Source organism: Eubalaena glacialis, chromosome 10 (genome assembly GCF_028564815.1).
Source record: "Eubalaena glacialis isolate mEubGla1 chromosome 10, mEubGla1.1.hap2.+ XY, whole genome shotgun sequence".
NCBI lineage: Eukaryota > Metazoa > Chordata > Mammalia > Artiodactyla > Balaenidae > Eubalaena > Eubalaena glacialis.
The window spans coordinates 113296318-113313989 of NC_083725.1; the positions used below are offsets into that span (position 1 = coordinate 113296318).

At 50.3% G+C, this 17672-nt stretch overlaps 1 protein-coding gene across 2 annotated transcripts; it reads right to left on the reverse strand.

Annotated features, from left to right (window-relative positions):
• Nucleotides 1-1820: 1820 nt before the first annotated feature.
• GANAB (glucosidase II alpha subunit) lies at nucleotides 1821-17627 on the reverse strand. 2 transcript variants are annotated; one of them, XM_061201874.1, is made up of 25 exons: nucleotides 17553-17627; nucleotides 14776-14880; nucleotides 14518-14626; nucleotides 14140-14267; nucleotides 10456-10635; nucleotides 9914-9979; nucleotides 9034-9103; nucleotides 8771-8858; nucleotides 8587-8683; nucleotides 8157-8337; nucleotides 7418-7571; nucleotides 6975-7210; nucleotides 6766-6892; nucleotides 6583-6662; nucleotides 6198-6341; nucleotides 6004-6100; nucleotides 5623-5724; nucleotides 5204-5447; nucleotides 4271-4335; nucleotides 4000-4076; nucleotides 3816-3890; nucleotides 3525-3638; nucleotides 3289-3401; nucleotides 3046-3146; nucleotides 1821-2927 (listed from the first exon to the last, which is right to left on the reverse strand). In XM_061201874.1, exons 1-25 carry the CDS (start codon nucleotides 17588-17590, stop codon nucleotides 2818-2820), a joined length of 2901 nt encoding a protein of 966 aa, XP_061057857.1. In that variant the 5' UTR covers nucleotides 17591-17627; the 3' UTR covers nucleotides 1821-2817. The 2 variants fall into 2 exon arrangements, with proteins under 2 accessions (XP_061057857.1, XP_061057858.1); XM_061201875.1 differs by lacking the exon at nucleotides 9914-9979.
• Nucleotides 17628-17672: the final 45 nt, after the last annotated feature.

A 17672-nucleotide genomic window follows, 5' to 3' on the forward strand; every position in this document is an offset into this window, starting at 1 on the left:
CCTGGGTGTCTCATACAATCCTCACTATAATCCTTTGATTATAATTTTAATACAATTTAGGATATTACCACTCTAAAAATTGATGTTGCAGAATTTCGATATTTAACAAGATACTCTTGGCAAAAATGCAAAAAATACATAGTAATCTAATAAATTAAACCAAAAAATAGAAAAGGGGTATTTTTGATATTTCATTAATTAATCAACCTCTTATATTCTAATATTTCTTGGAATTTCTTTTTTTTTTTTTTTTGGAATTTCCAGTATGACTTGGAATCAGGTCCCTTTCTGGGATGAAGAGTTTATATCCACAGTGTTTTTCCAGCACATCTGGCAGTAGTTCAGGAGCAAACTGCTATTCTTCAGGGTTGTCACAGTATCTTGGTCCACTTTTGTGTAAGAGATAGGTATTGTCCCCATTTTACAGATAAGTAACTAAAATTGCGCCAAATCATGTAATTCCCATTGTACAATTTTCTATGTCCCTTCTAGATACCTGACTCCAGGATCTGTACTGTCTCCTCTGACCCACACTGAAACAGGTGACAGTAGGGGTGGGGGTAAAATGCCAAGGCAATGAGCTATCTCCCAGGGAATTAACTGGAAATTTCTTTTTTTAATAAATTTATTTATTTGTTTATTTTTGGCTGCATTGGGTCCTCGTTGCTGCCCGTAGGCCTTCTCTAGTTGCAGCCAGCGGGGGCTACTCTTCATTGCGGCGCATGGGCTTCTCATTGCAGTGGCTTCTCTCGTTGTGGAGCATGGGCTCTAGGCACGCGGGCTTCAGTAGTTGTGGCACGCGGGCTCAGTAGTTGTGGCTCGCGGGCTCTAGAGTGCAGGCTCAGTAGTTGTGGCTCACGGGCTTAGTTGCTCCGCGGCATGTGGGATCTTCCCGGAACAGGGCTCGAACCCGTGTCCCCTGCATTGGCAGGCGGATTCTTAACCACTGCACCACCCAGGAAGCCCCTGGAAATATTTCTTGAGCTGAGGAATTCCATGAACACATCCCCTAACTCCTCACAGGCATAAACCATCCTGAGCAGTAATTTTTCCAAACAGACAAGCCTAGTTTCTTGTTAAAATAATCTCTAAGACTTGTGGTCAGTCAACAAAATGGAGGAAACTATTTCCTGTCACTAACACAATGGGAATTTTTTTTAAATGCTGCTAGCTAAAGAGAAGCAGTCTTTAGTATGAGAACATCTGACATATAGCTATTTCTATTCAAGAGGGACCCCATTAGCTCTGGTCACCACTATTAACTAGGCCTACTAAAATCTGAGGACCTTGCTGGGCTCCTCTATGAAAATACTGGCATCAGGGACTTCCCTGTGGTGCAGTGGTTAAGAATCCGCCTGCCAATGCAGGGGACACGGGTTCCAGCCCTGGTCCGGGAAGATCCCACATGCCGCGGAGCAACTAAGCCCGTGTGCAACTACTGAGCCTGCGCTCTAGAGCCTGCGAGCCAGAACTACAGAGCCCACGTACCACAACTACTGAAGTCCATGCACCTAGAGCCCACGCTCCGCAACAAAGAGAAGCCACCGCAATGAGAAGCCCGTACACCGCAACGAAGGGTAGGTAGCCCCCGCTCGCCGCAACTAGAGAAAGCCCGCGTGCAGCAACGAGGACCCAATGCAGCCAAAAATAAATTAATTAATTAAAAAAAAATACTGGCATCAACCAAGCTGAAGGAGGCTTGCACTCACTCATTTTGCTCAACCAATGAGGCTTAATGCTGAAGCTAAATGAAAATGTCAGGTCCTCAGGCTTTTAGGGGTCTGTGGTTCAGGCCAGAACTGGAATCCAGACGCCAACAGTTATTTATGGTTTCTCTCTTTATTGTTTCTCCTTTTATCAAAACCTGTCACAGCTGGGGGCCAAAAGGAAGTAAAAAAAATTCCCACAAACATTCCCCATCGTCCCCAGTTAGTCCTCCCCCACCCCCCACCCAGGGCCCTGGGCCAACCCTGAGTGCACATGATCATCTCCCCCACCCTCAGCCTTCCCCCAGCAATAAATACAGGTGACCATGATTCGATGAAACCACAACTGATTTCTCCATCTGGAAATGCCCCTCAAGGGGACAAAATTTTAGGAGGCAAAAGAAGTCTCGCTCATCCCCTCTTAAGGAGTGGAAACTTCTTTCCCCCAAGGGACAGGGGAGGTAGAACTGCCCCTGTCAGAACCGCAGCTGCTCTAGAGAGAAGCAGGGAGAGGAAAGGCTGGGATGCCAGGGAAGAGGATGTTTTCCAGCAACCTCACTCCTTTGATCCATTCATCCCTTATCAGGGTAAGGGGTGGACCCAGTGCATCAATGGGGCATAAAAAGGGGAGGCCTGATAGAGAAGAGCCAGGAGGAAGAAATAAAAGGAGGGAGAACAGTTTGGTGGGGAGGGAAGGGGAAGGAGAAAAGGAGCCCTAAAGCTCACTGCCCTCATCTTCTTCCAAGAAATGGCATCAACACACAAGAGACATGAATGGAGAGGGTATGGAGGAGATTCAGGGCCCCCAGAAGAAAGAAAAGAGAAGGGAAAGCAAGGGCCCTGTGGTCCCCTGGTCTTCACAGGTGAATGTGCTCCAGTCAGAGCAACAGAATATTTGGGGATGAAGGGAGATTTGGTGTCAGTGGGGTGGGAGAGGTCAGGAGATCACAAAATGAATTCAGAGCCCAGGGAAAGCCCTCTCATCCTGCCCAGATGTTGGCAGAATGTGGATCTTGAGATAAGAAAGGCGAAGTCTGGGGAAGGTCAAACTCCAGGGCAGAAGGAAGAGTAACTATCATGACCATCACACCCCACCCCAACATCCCTTGGGTTATCGCAGGTGAATACTCCAGTCGGATACCACACTGACGCCAGGCTTGCGCAGGATCAACACAGAGGTCTCAGGGTCATGCTGGAAGGACAGGCGGCTTTCAGGAGATCCTGGTGGAGGAAAGAGGAAGAGTGCCAGAGTCAATAGCAACTACTTTCCTATACGCAGGGGGTCCCCAACCCTGCCCCTGCTTCTCCTCTTTCCCCACCTGGGGGCCAGATCACTCACCTTTTGTCTGGAGTACCACGGTTGCTGGCTTTCCAGCCCCTATTATCACCACCCGCTCAATCCAAATTGGTGTCTCAAAGAGGCCTTTGGGGTCGGCTGAGCTGGAGGAAGCAAAAATGGATACCCATCAGGAAAAAAACTGTCAGAGCAGAAAGGAGGAGAGCAGAGCAAGGCCATGATGTAAGAGCACAGTGAGCTGTAAGCATCCCAGAGGCTGCCAAGGAAGAAAGGGTACCTCCTTACCTGGAGACAAGGGTGTTGCCAGAGAATGAGAATCGACGCAGCAGGAACTCATGGCGAGTCTGATAGTTGAACGTGTGCCCATCATCTAGAAAGAGCTCTCCTTGGGCCGTACCCTGAGCAGGAAGTGGGATAGGCGAGAGCCTGAGCCCAAGAGGGAGTGAGGGGCACATCCCCAGGGGACTGAATCCTAGGCAGGTAGGCAGATGGTTGAGGAGGCTCCCTGCCTATGCGCTCACCTGGAGGCTGAGTGCAACGAAAAGAGTGATGGGGTCATCCTTCATGCAGTCTGAAGAACGCCGCACTCGCATCCATCGGGGCACAATTGTCCCTCCACGCTGGAACACAGGGATCTAGGGCAAGAGCAGCGCTGGGATGAAGTAGCCCTGTTGTTCAACCCTGGGCCCTGCAATATCTTTTGCTCGTGCATATCTGTGTCCCCTTAGGAACTGGACTCCAAAGTATACACTCTCTCCCCTTCTGGAAACCTACAGGGAGACGGAGCTGGCAGCTGGGCCAGGCATACTCACACTGCTTAGAGTTACAGGCAGATACAGGGTCTGGGGACCATGATGCTTCTGGTAGCTATGAACGTCATACCACACCTGTGGGTGCAGAGGATATACTCGGTCACTCGCTGCACAGAGGACCCCCACTCTATTTACCCTCTCTGACCTCCACCACCTTTCCCCACCACACCCTTCCTTAACTCACCTCCCCTTGGCCAGGCAGATAGACCTGCACGCCATGAGCCTCAGAGTCTGATACAGGGTGAACCAGCAATGCATCCCCTAAGACACAGCAGAATCAACTCTGAATTGGGGAGATCAGTTCCCAAAGAGGGAGCCCTAGAGCACCCACCCCCTTGCACCCCTGGCCTCGTTCACTCCTCCCTCCCTGCACATCCACAGACATCTCTCTCACAGTGCTTGCTTCTTCTCAGCCCTATCCCAACCCACCACTAACTGTCCCCCTTGTTTCTCACCAAGCAGGAACTGATCATCTATACTGAAGGTGGTCACATCCTGAGGATAATGCACCCACAAGGGCCTAGGAAGGAAGCAGGACAAGAAAGGAAGACACTTGCTGTTTGGCAGAAGTCAAAGATGCTACCCCAGGAACTGGCAAAAAAAACAGCACAGGGGAAAGACCCGCGAGCTGGCAGCCAGACAGCCCAGCAGGCTTAAGGACTCAGCTCTGCACTCTAACCTTGGTCTAGACATTTAACTTCCTAACCCGTCTCCCTGCCTCTTCCCACCTTGCTCCCTCTGGAAACTGCTCTGCATAGCAACCTCCCAGCGGCCACTTCATTATCCTGGCCTGAAAAGCCCTCCAGTTCAGGCTGAATTTTCCACTCCACCTCATCTACCTCTCCCTCTGGTTCTTTACCCCTGAGACACACTGGTTTGTTCCTACTCCTGGAACACAACAAACTCATTTCCATTTCATAATTTTTGCACTTGCAGTCTCCCCTGCTTGGAACATTCTTCCTCTGCGTCACAAAAGTCTGTCTTACTCATCAGTCAGGGCTCATCTTTACGTGGCCTGTTTGTGGAACTTAACTCCGTTACCCTGTTCTATTTTTTTCAAAAAGCCTGTCAGTTTTGGCAGTTTTCCTATTTCCATATTTGTTTACATGTCTCTCTGCCTTCCTCCCAAGAATGTAAGTTCCACAAGGGGAGGACACTTGTCTGACTTGTTTCTGGCTCTGGGGATAGTGTTGAGTAATGCCTGGAATGTCATAAGCACTAATGTTTACTGCTCTTCATCTCCCCACTGGTCTCTTCTTACTCTTGACCTTGCAGTCAGATTTCCCTCCTTTACAAGGCCCTGGCGAATGAGGAAAGAGGCCCAGAGATGGAGCCCCGTCTCCCAGCCATCTCAGTCCACTCTACACAGACCCAACTGAATGCCTCACCTCATGATAGGAATCCCTTCACGATGGGCCTGATAGAAGAGGGTGTACCAGAAGGGCAGTAAGGAGTATCGCTGACCCAAGGCATCTTGGATTATGTCATGGTACTGAGACGGTAACAACCACGGCTCTCGCCGACCAGTGTCCAAGTGGGCATGTGCCCGGAAGAATGGCTGGTAGGCACCCATCTGGTACCAGCGCACAAGCAGCTCTGGCTCTGGATTTTTGAAGAAGCCGCCCACATCCGCTAGAGAGGGGAGGGAGGAAACCGGTTGGAAAAGAGGGTGAAGGAGGGCTGCTGCCTAAGGAGCCCCCCAAGGCCCCACCGTGGACTGTCAGTTCTCTGCTCAGGCCTAGGTTTTATGCCCTCTACCTTGCCCCTCTCCCGCCAAAGCAAGGCTCCAAGTTCCTCCCCCTCTCACCTCCACAGAAGGAAAGTCCCACCAGCCCCAAGCTAAGACACATAGGAATAGAGATCTTCAAATGGTCCCATTCGGCAGCATTGTCGCCTGTCCACACGGCTCCTGAGGAAGAAAAGAGGGAGGGAGCTTGCAAACAGTGAAGGGGCTCAGCCTTTTACATAGCTGACCTCTCTAACCTGCCACATCTCCTCTGGGGCCCCCAGAGTCCTGCTGAAGATGGCAGAGTTCACAAGAGCACTTCAACAGGGACTGGCCCTCCCACTCCCTGCCTCGCTTTTAGTGAACAGCTGGAAGGAAGTACGTAACTCTCAGAGGATGGACAGACTTCTCCAAGAACCAGGCCCAGGTCCCTCTGCCACGGCTTTATTCTCCAAATCTTACCAAAGCGCTGGGAGCCAGCAAAGAAAGCCCTGCTCAGGACAAAGGGGCGTTCTATGCCCCCGGAGCGCAGCACCAGCCCATCAGCAGTCGCCATGTGCTGCGTGGGAACAGGAAAGAAGGGTAGTGAGGAGCAAAAGCCAGCTGTCATCGGTGCAAGTTCTCGGCCCTTGGTCTCTCCTCTCTCAGTCCCTTACCACGTAGAGGCCATAGATGTTATGCACGTCTCGGTGCTCCCAGCCCCCATAATGCTGGGCATCCTTGAGCATGGTGACCTCAGGACCATTGAACACGGATGGTTCATTCATGTCATTCCAGACATAGAGGCTGGGAGATGAGCCCTGAGAACACAAGGCAGAAAATGGGGACAGACGACAGAGGGGAGGAAGAAGACAAACAGTGTCAGAGCAGAGAGCTCCTAGGAATCCAGAAAGATGCATTTCTCAGGGCCCTCCCAGGGTCATCAAGGCCCCCTGACATCTTATGAGCAACCAACCATAGCAGGGCTAGCAGGCAGAGAATGACTGATTCCAAGAGGTAGAGTGGGAAAGACAGAGGCAGGTTGGGGAGGGGCTGCCATACCTCATAATTGTCAAAGCGAAACATGTTAGCCCACCAGGCCCTCATCTTGGGATTGGTGAAATCAGGGTAACCAGCTGCGCCTAGAAGAAATCAAGGATGGCTTTCAACCCCTGAGGGGCAAAACAGCCTCCACTCTAGCTCCCTGGTCTCCCAACAGCCTCCTTCAATTCCGGGCCCACCTACCTGGCCAGCACCAGCCTTCATAGTCAGAGCCATCCCGGGTTTTAACGTACAGACCCAGGTTCTGCAACTCTTCATGTACGCGGTAGCCAGAGTCCACCTTGATGTGGGGGTCCACGATGGCCACCAGCTGGGGGCACGGAACATGGGTGGTCAGAGTTCTCCAGGGGTATCATGCCTGAGAAAACCAACCATGGCTGCGGCCTTCTTACCTTCCGCCTCTTGGAGGCCAAATGCTCAAGCATGGTGAGGGGCTGGGGGAAACGGCTGGGGTCCCAGGTGAAATACCGCTTGCCATCAGCATGCTCAATGTCCAGCCAGATGACATCGCAAGGCAGGTTGTGATCATCGAAGCCCTGATCGACTTCCAGAACGTCAGCCTCATCCCGATAGTTCCAGCGGCTCTGGTGGTAGCCGAGGGAGAAGAGCGGGGGCAATACCTGGGTCCCTGCAGGTTCAGTGAGGGATGGGGGTCACAATGGGGTCAGGCTCAACCTGGGGCCAATGGGGATGCCCAGAAATTGAGGGAGATGAAAGGGCACAGGGCTAGAGAACAGGCCGAGGCACAGGATTTCTGAAAACGCAGTCATCCCTCTCGAGAAGCCAAGGACCAGAAAGGGAGGCTGCAGGCTGACAGAGTAGGGACACCGCGTACCTGTGAGACTGGCGTACTGCCGGAAGACATCAAAGACAGACGGCCCAAGTAGCAGGAAGACATCGATGATGCCACTCTCCGATATCCAGCGAACATCTGTCTGTGGGGTCTCCCCAGAGCCCTGCAGGTAGTCCAGCATCTTCCCAAACAGGGTCTGCAGAGGGGACCAGGGAGAGGTCTGACACCACCCTCTTGCTTCCCAACCCAAAGACAAAGTAGCAGTGTTCTCCTCAGAGTCCTCACGCAGCTGGCTCCTTGAGTCACTTCGGGCTGAGATTAAACGTCACCTCCTCAGTGAGGCTTTCCTGGGCCCCATCATAAGCAGCACTGCCCATCCCCATCACATGACCGCTGCATTTCTTTCTTAGAACTTACCACCACTGAACTCATCTTCCCTCTGTTACCTGTTTAATCTCTGCCTTCCTCCTTTCCTAACTCAGTGAGCAATATATCCCCAGCACCTAGAAAAGGGTCTAGCTCCTAACGCATACTCAATAACAAACGTATTAATAAATGCAGAAAAGGAAATACCTTCCCCATGAGTCTGTGTCTTCTGGGAGTGTCTGGGGAACTCATATGCTGCTCACAAGGCCCAGGGCCTGTCTCTCACCCAGTCCCCAAACAGGTATCCAAATAGGCCACCCTACCAGCCTCTTCAAAGCAAATGCCCCTAACACACCCATTTGTCTCAAGGCCTGACGATTCCCTCCCTTATTGCTCCCCATGCCTGTGCTCTCACCTTGCCTGCAGTGTTGGAGGATATGTCAACCCAGGTCTCCGCGGCGTTGAGCCAGAAGATGCCCAGGTCCCGATGAGGGCTGTGTGCTAGGAGCACAGGCACAGACCCATACAGGGCCATGCGGTTGTACAGCTCATACTGGAACACGTCCAAATTGTAGAGGCGATATGGCTCCCCACCCCTGCAGGCAGACAGACAGACTGGCCCCGGGCCATGGCACGCACAGCCCCAGCCCCATAGACACAGATGAGGGATAAAAACTGGCCCCTCCGCCCTTTCTCAAAGCAGAATTTTCTGATGGCCAAAGGTTCTCTGGCACAGGAAGTGAGCCACGCTTGTCTGGAGTGTCTAATCTGTATGCACATCTCCCACAGCCCTGACTTCTGACCCCTTCCCTCCCCCCATATCCTGATGTCACTGTAGGACTCACTCAGTGACTTTCAGCCTCAGGTTGTCTGCATGCTCGGGGATCCCATACACATGCTCCATGCCTGGCAGAGAGAAGTCCAAACTCACAGACGTGGGGCCTGGAAGAAAAGCAAAAGATGAGCTCCAGAGCTTCTGCTTGGCAAGGACTCCCTGTCCCCCTGCCCAAGGCTCTCCCAGCCCCTCACCATAGGGCTTGCTGTCAGTGTGAGTTTTAAATGTCTCTTCCCAGGCTCCTGGCTCATCTTGCTCTGCCTTCCCCTGGGTCTCGTCTGGCTGGAAGGAGAAAGCAGACCACTACTCAATCACACACCAGGTCCTCTCTCTTCCCTTTGCCCATTTTCTAAATCCCATCCGTGATGGCAAGACTAAGCTCAAATTTCTTGTGGGCCTTTCCCCTCCAACCTCCCAGCCAGCCCTGTGCTCCAACCACCCACCCCCACCAACTTGCCTTGTCACCATCCCCAGGTGTTTCCTCGGGCTGGGCCCCATCGCCCTCAGCTGGGTCTTTTGATCCTTGCCTGGAAGGTAGGAGAGCTGTCTGCTCCAATCCAGAGGGGGCAGGGACGAGGGGCTAGTGGAAGGAGGGGTGAGGGAATAGAGAGCCAAGGGTCCAAAGGAACGAAGGCATTGGAGGAAGGGACTGAATGTTAAAGCTTGGAAAGGGACCCCCAGTGAGCAGATAAGTGTCCAAAGGACAGGGAGAGAAATGAGAAAGGGAAATGAGAAGTAAATGCCACCAAGAGGTGCCTTCCAAACACAGGCCCAAACCACCAGCCTCTGCCAGCATTCCAGAAGAGACAGGCAGACAGGTTCAAGGGCCTGGGTTCGGAATGCCAGTCCTAGCCCTGCTGCCTCTACCAAGAGACTCTGGCCCCAACTTCCGTCACTGGGCCTCAGCCTCTTGGCGTGACACAGGGTTTTGCAAAGGCAAGTGAGTCATAACCATGGTCAAGCCTCTATACGGGGACTCAAACAAGAGGTTCTGCCAAAGGATGCTTTCAAGGGCAGCTGGCAAGCAGCTCTGCCCAGAGCCTCAGTGCACGCCAGCTGAGAGCCAGGAACCCCAGCAACAGGCAGCATCTCTCCACCCCTTGGCAAAGCAAGAAGCTCCCTACATTTCTCAAGGACATCCAACATTTCATCTTCCTTCTCCCAGGGGGCTCCTAGCCAGGGGAATGGGGAACAGGAACCAGAGACCATATAGCTGGGGAAAAAGAGGTGAGTGAAGGACAGGGTATGGAAGGGTCTGGGGCACCTTCCCTGGGGGCCAGAGTGAAGGGCAGGTAAGGGCAGAGGAACAGATACAGTACCAGTGGTCATGGATTTACCTAGAGAAAAGGTTCTTGATCTTATCCCAAATGCTACCGAGCGTGAGACTAACTTTATCCGAGAAACTGGGGCAGGAGGAGATGGGTAGGGAAGGGGAAAAGGAGGCACAAAACCAACACAAAAACAGAAACATAAAAGTGAGTTTCAGTCGACAAACTTCCAGAGATGGGGTGGGGGAAGAAATTAAAAACAAAAAACAAAACAAAACAAAACAAAAAAAAGGAAGAAAATAAATCTGGGAAATGTGATGGTGTGAGAGGGGGAAGAGGGAAAGGCAGACCCAGGCAGGCCTCTCAGGGAGGAGGTGCCCAGGGTACAGCTCACGGACAAAAGTGACTGCCTCCTGGTCTGTACAGGAAATGGAGAAAACTTCGACCCAGGTCTGCTTCCTACCCTCCCTGATGGTCAGCTTCTCCCAGCCCCCAGCCCCGACCTGGCTCTACTACCACCCTGTCTCCTCCCAGGGACCCAGTGCCAGACCCTACAACACCCCTAGGTTCCTTCACACGAGGTCCCCTTCACTCCTGACCCCTGCACTCACGAGACCCTGGGAGCCCTCTGGTGCTCGAAACTTAAGAGTCCTCGGGCATTGACACTAAGCAGAAGGCTGCGGTCCTCCAACAGGTCGAGGCGGAACGGCCGTGCCGTCAAGATGATTTTATAGGGTCCCTCAGCCATGGTGAGCTCCACGCTGTTGTCATCCCGGCCAGAGACAGAAAGCCTGGGAAAGAGATCAAAAGGGATATAAGGAAGTGCAAAGTGCCAGGAGCAGTCATGACACTTAGAAGACGAGGGACCTGTTAAGAGCTATACAGGCAGTGTGGTAACAGTACAGGGACAGATAAGTTGACCAAAGGAATCAAATAAAGAGCCTGGAAACAGACCCAAGCATCTTAGAATGTTGAAATGTAACAGATGGCATGGCAGTTCAGTGAGGTCAGGAGGACTATTCGATAACAGAGTGGAAAAACACATTTTCTGTGTAGAAAAGAAATGGTATCACATTCCTACCTCATACCAGATACAAATATCAACCCCAGACAGATTATGACTTAAAATTTTAAAGTAAAACCTTTAGAAGAAGATATAAAAAAATATTTTTCTGACTCTGAGGTAGAGAAGGATTATTTAAACACAACTTAGAAAACACTAACACCAAAAGGTAAGAGACTTATCTACCTGACAACATAAAATTCAGAATTTCTATTTATTGAAAGATACCTTAAGGGTAATCAAAAACAAGAAAAGTCTGAGAAACTGTCCCAGTCTAGAGGAGCCTCAGGAGACATGACAACTAAGTATAAAACAGTATCCTGGATGGGATCGTGAAGCAGAAGAAGGACATTAGGTAAAAACTAAGGAAATCTGGGACTTCCCTGGTGGCGTAGTGGTTAAGAATCCGCCTGCCAAAGCAGGGGACTCGGATTCAATCCCTGGTCCGGGAAGATCCCACATGCTGCGGGGCAACTAAGCCCGTGCGCCACAACTACTGAAGCCCACGCACCTAAAGCCCATGCTCCACAACAACAGGAGCCACTGCAATGAGAAGCCCGTGCCCCGCAACTAGAGAAAGCCCGCACGCAGCAACAAAGACCCAATGCAGCCATAAGTAAATAAATAACAAAAAAACTAAGGAAATCTGAATAAAATATGGACTTTAAGCTACAAGAATATATCGTACAACGCAAGGAATGTAGCCAATATTTTATAATAGTTACTAACGGAGTACGACCTTTAAAAATTGTGAATCACTATATTGCACACCCATAACTTACGTAATATTGTACATCAACTACACTTCAATTAAAAAAAAATGAAATGGTGGCACAGTGGTTAAGAATCCGCCTACCAACGCAGGGGACACGGGTTTGATCCCCGGTCCGGGAAGATCCCACATGCCTTGGAGCAGCTAAGCTCGTGCGCCACAACTACTGAAGCCCACGCACCTAGAGCCCATGCTCCGCAACAAGAGGAGCCACCGCAATGAGAAGCCCCTGCACCACAATGAAGAGCAGCCGCCGCTCGCCGCAACTAGGGAAAGCCCGCACGCAGCCACGAAGACCCAATGCAGCCAAAATAAATAAATAAATAAAATTTTAAAAAATAAAAACACTCTAAAAAAAGGAATGAAAAAAGAAAAAAAAAAGAAGAAACATGAACTTTAGTTAATAATCATATCAATTCATTATGTATGACAGATATACCACAGTAATGTTAACAGAGGAAAACAGGAGTACAGGGTATACAGGAACTCTCATAATATTCTTGAAACTTTCCTATAAATCTAAAACTATTCTAAAATTAAAAAATCTTTGGGACTTCCCTGGTGGCGCAGTGGTTAAGAATCCTCCTGCCAATGCAGGGGACACAGGTTCGATCCTTGGTCTGGAAAGATCCCACATGCCGCGGAGCAACTAAGCCCTCGAGCCACAACTACTGAGCCTGCGCACCTAGAGCTTGTGCCCTGCAAAGAGAAGCCTGCGCATTGCAACGAAGAGTAGCCTGCACGCAGCAACGAAAGACCCAATGCAGCCAAAAATAAATAAATAAATATTTTTAAAAAATAAAATCAAAAAATCTTTTTTTTCAAGGCACCTTTAGAAAAGTAGAAAGATAAGCTACAATCTGGGAAAAGATAGCTGCAATTCATGTAAGTAATAAAGAATTGGTATCAAGACTAATGAATTTCTACAAATCAGTGACGACAAACAACATAAAAGGAAAATGAGCAGAGCAGTGAACTTCCATTTCACAGAACAGTAAACCAGAATGACAGATAAATATATGAAGATATGCTCAATATCAGTAATAAACTGGGAAAGACAAGCAAGCCAAGACCACCACATGGTATCATCCTACAGCCATTCCACTGACAAAAATTAAGTCCAATAGTACCAAGGGTTGGAGAAGATGCAGTTCAATAAGCCTCTTATATATTGCTGGTGGAAGTGTAAATTGGTAAGCCACTTTGGCTTTATCTTGGAAAGTTGATGATTTCCATATTCTACAACTCTGCAGTTCTTCTCTTAGCTATACACCAAAGAGAAACTCCTGCACAGGGAGACAGGAGACATGGACAAGAATGTTCACGCCAACACTGGAAACAACCCAAATGCCCATCAACACAGAAATGGAGACGTAAATCGGGATAGATTCATATAACATAATATTATACAGCAGTAAAAATGAGTTTCTGAAGCTACATGCAACAAAGTTAAATCCAGTTAAGTGAAAAAAGGAAATCCCAGAAGACCACATTCACTAAGATACTTTCCCTATAAAACTCAAAAACAAAATCACATAATTTATTGCTTAGGAAAATGTACGTAAGTGTGTATATGTATATACGTTCCCACGATATAACTGTGAGAACAAAAAAACAAGGGAATAATAAACTTCAGAATAACAATCATCTCTGAAGGAGTCAGGGGTACAGGACAGTGAGATGTATATGTTTGGGTTAGGTGAAGGGTTTATCATGTTATTTTCTAAGTTAAATACTTAACAAAGAGCCATGCGTGAAATAATGACGACCATGTGTCATGACCCGAGTATGTAAATAATCCTATCCTGAATATCTGAGGAGAAATTGAGGAGGGAGGAAGGGAAGGAGGGAAGGAGGGAAAGAGGGAAGGAAGGGAGGAAGGGAGGAAGGGAGGAAGGGAGGAAGGAAGGAAGGGGAGAAAGAAAGAGAGAGAAAAGAGGGAAAAAAAGAAAGAGAAGAAAAAAACAGACGAGACAAGACGGGGGACAGGACAGGAAGGGAAGGGAGGAACGAACCACAGAGACACTGTATTCCTGGAAGGCGAGCTCCATGGCCTTGCTGACTCCCTCTTGTATCTCCAGCACCTAGGCCAGGCCTGGCACAGAAGAGGAAGCAGTATTTCTTTGCTGACTGAATGAAGATAAAGGGTGAAAGAGAAAACAAGTGAGGGAATTCCCTGGCAGTCCAGTGATTAAGACCCTGTGCTTTCACTGCCGAGGGCGCAGGTTCAATCCCTGGTTGGGGAACTAAGATCCCGCAAGCCAAGCAGCTCGGCCAATCAATCGATCAGTTGAGAAAACAAGTGAAACAGAGGAACAGATGAGGGAAGGCTGAGGAGAGTGGCCGGGTGCTAGTCAGCTATTATCCCAATGTGGAAGAGAAAGTCAGCTGCCAAATAAAGGTTCATTAGGAAGGAGAAAAGGGCCATGGAGATGGATATGTTTCTCAGGAAAAATTTACCCAGCTGTGGGGGGATCAGCCACCAACACGTCTGGCACACGGTATCGGGGCCGCCGGGGCTCTAGTTCATCAATTCTGATCCGAGTCATGTTCTTTCGAAGCCCCTGGAGCTCCAGCACAAGCAACACCTGTGGAGGCAGAGGTCTGGGTCTGGAGAAAGGAAAGGGCTATACCAGGAAATGCCCTCTGAACCCATTTCTCTCCCGAGGGGGTCTCCTCCTTCTAGCCCTTTGCCTAAGGGATCTGAAATCTGAATTCCTCAGAAAGTAGAAGTCCCAAGATTAGATGGCACAGGATGTTGGCTATAGGTTTCCCCTTCCCGAATTATCCCTTAGCCATTTCTCCACCCCCACCAGACTCCTCCTTTCCTCCCCTGACCTTAGTGACTTCGTTGATCAGATGGACCGTGAGGGCATCAGGACCAAGCTGCAGAGAGTCCAGCAAGGCTCGGTATGGAGAATGGCCTGGCCGTATGCTTCGTTGCCTCCTGCCAATGTGAAATGATTGAGAACGGGGGAGGGTTCCCCAAGGCCCCTAAGTCCTTCTATCAGCTGCAGTGCCCCAGGCTACCTCATCTGCCACAGACACCTCCCACATTACCCTACTTTCCGTTCTAGTCTCCCAGAAATATCATACTTGCAGAAGGAACTCTCTTCGCAGGTCTTAAAGTTGCTTCTATCCACAGCAAGGGTAATTCCCAGGCAGACCCCTAAACAAGCCAGTACCAAACCAGTCCAAGACCTAGGGGGGAAAAGGACAAAGAGGGCACGATCAGCACAGGGTCAGAAAGGGCCCCACCTTCTGAGGTAAAGGCCTCTTCCCACCACAACCCTAACAGGGGAGAAAGATAGAGTCCCATTAAACAGAAAACAAGGCAGAGTGGACACGGGGTTAAGTGTCAGGCCTGAGGAGTTGGCTCACGCACACCTTTCCTTCAAAAGGCAGAGGAAGTGGACAAAGGATCCTTGGCCTTCAGAGGCCTGGTATTGACTCAGGTTGCATCAGCCTCTCAGAGGAAAGGAACAGCAACAGCCAGTCCCAGGGGAAGTGGTGGCACCGTATGTGTGGAACAGAGAAACAAAGTAAGCCATGCCTTTTCACTGGTGAGACATTGGGGGGACCTACAGTGAAAAAGTTCAAGATGTACCCTCAGCTAGCCTGCTGGTCACAGGTTCCTAGGGTCCTGACATCCCTAACACTCTAGGCATCCTGCTCCTCTGATCTCCACTCCTATATCTTTGACATAAGTCACCACTATCACCACTTAAGCTTGAAAAGAATAACAACAGCTAACCTGTATTGAGTCCTAATTTCCCCCCCTCCCCCCGCCCCGGGGGGCCTGGCTAACTGCCTTATACTAGTTTTCCACTCTCCCTGCAGTTTTCAGTAGTGTCTATGCCCAGGTCTCCCCCTGAGATTTCAATCTAATTGGCCTGAAGTGGGACCTGGGCATCAGATTTTAAACTCCCCTAAACAATTCTAATAGGCAACCAGTGTTCAGAACCAATTCTTTATACACACTAATAACTCTTTTCCCTTTCTTTCACTATTTTCTTCGTGAATGTAGGATTGGGATTTTTCCCACATGGGAACACTGAGGCATAAAAGATTCAATAATTCATCCAAGATTGAACAGCCAGTATGAGGTGACACTGGTGAACTCAGCTCTGCCTAACTCCAGGGCCCAGGTACTTCAGGATGTACAGCACATTGCACTAACCACCAGCAGGGCCTGCCTCATTGAGGACCATCACACCAAGGTTACCACAAACTTGTCACTTCCCCAACGTGCTATCAAATGACAGACAAGGGACTAACAGGCTTATCTGAACAAGTTAGTTTGTTAAGGATATATTCATCCATTCTGAGTAAATCCTAAATAGGGATTCTCACACTTTAGCGTCTGTTAAGAGTTACGTGCAGTGCTTACTAAATGAAGATTCCCGGGTCCCAGGGAATCTGCAGTTTAAACATGCTCTCCCAGTGACTGATGAGGAGCACACTCTGAGAAAGTGTTCCACATACGGGAGAATAAACAAAAACACAGACTTCTCAGCATTAAAACTTTGCTACCTGCCAACAGAGTAACCAAAGAGTAGGGCCTACAAACACATTGTATCCAGCATATCCTCAGTATCTGCTTGAAAGCTAAAGGTAAAGAAAATCACTAGAAAGGAGATCACAGAACACAGTAAGCCCTCCAGTTCCAGAAGAATGTGCAAGGCAAGCCAGGCCACACAGAAAGATGAGGAAAACACCAGGCTTTGTGGTTTAATAGGCCAAGCAGGAACAAGTAGTAGCAAAACAAGCAGAAGAAATGCTACCAGAAAACTCAAAAGCAAGGCATGTGGCCCAGGTCCTGAGGAGTGACTGCAGCAGACACCCTGAGCAACTGACCCCGTGTCCACCAGCCCAAAGCAGCAGTAATCAAAAGTACAGTGAATTAAATACTCTCTGGAGTCCTACTTGCACAATCTATAAAATGGGTTTGGAGAGACGCCAATGGGGATAGGATTTCTGAAAGATTTTTCAGATGTGACCTGTTGGAAGGCCCTAAGAACTCAGGAATGCCTTGAACGCCCCTGGGCAAGAGGTGGTCACAAGCCAAGGTCAGGAATGAGTCGCAGGGAAAGGTGCACCCGTTTATTGTTTCAGGTCACAGGCTTCTGGAGTCGAATTTACGATCCACGCTTTTTTCACCGCTGCCGGCAGTACGTGCCTCTCCCACCCCGATACATCCGTTAGGTCCTGGTAAACACTCTGTGGCGCTGACGACTGTTTCGAACCGTCTTTTCAGTAATATAAATGCAGAACAAACCACTGTTGTGTTTGAGCAACATCATCCAGGTCGACTGTGAACTTACGGGATCCTGCCCCAGCCGTGCCCAACGACCGTGGACACCAAACAAGCCAGGGCTGGTGTCCACGTGAAGACAAGGGCAGGGCAGGGTCCGGGGCTCTCGAGGGGAGGGCGAGAAGGGCAGTGGAAGCAAGACTGCCGGCCGCGGTGCTTCCAGCGCGGCTGAGGGGCCGCAGGGCAGCAGGCTGCATTCCCGGAGGCCGGGCCGCATCTCGTCCTCTGCCCCGATGGCCCCGCGCACTGCAGGAAAGAGGCGGCAGCGTTAACCGCCGCAAGCTGCCAGGGGAGGGCGGCGGCTGAGAGCGGACAAGGCCAAGAAGAACGCAAGGCTGCGGCCTTCTAGAGCCACCGGGCCGGAGCGGAGAGCCCCAGAAACAAGGGCCCCCCGACGCGGCGAGGAGGCTGGGGGCACCTGAGGCCGCCCCCAGAGAGACAAAGAGTCCTCACGAGGCTGGGGGTGGCGGAGTCTCAGGAGAACATACAGGAAGGAGAGATACGGGATTTGGGGGTCTGGGGGCGTCCCGGGCGCGCCCCCGGGATCCGGGCTCCTCACCGCCTCCTACGCGCCGCCACTGCCGCTACCGCCGCCATCTTGTGCCGGGTTTGCTCCCTGACCCGGAGCTTCCCCTCCCCCAGCGCGCGTTGAGCCACGTATCTTAGCGCCCGCCCCTTC

Bases quoted from the DNA above. Each gene is read 5' to 3' on its own strand.
- GANAB (XM_061201874.1), bottom strand. From the start codon at position 17,590: ATGGCGGCGGTAGCGGCAGTGGCGGCGCGTAGGAGGCG. The intron at 7,572-8,156 runs GTGAGAGCACAG...TCCCCTCTGCAG, and splicing joins CCTCCAACACTGCAGGCAAG to ACCCTGTTTGGGAAGATGCT. The intron at 3,402-3,524 runs GTGAGCGCATAG...CTTCCTGCTCAG, and splicing joins TCGTTGCACTCAGCCTCCAG to GGTACGGCCCAAGGAGAGCT.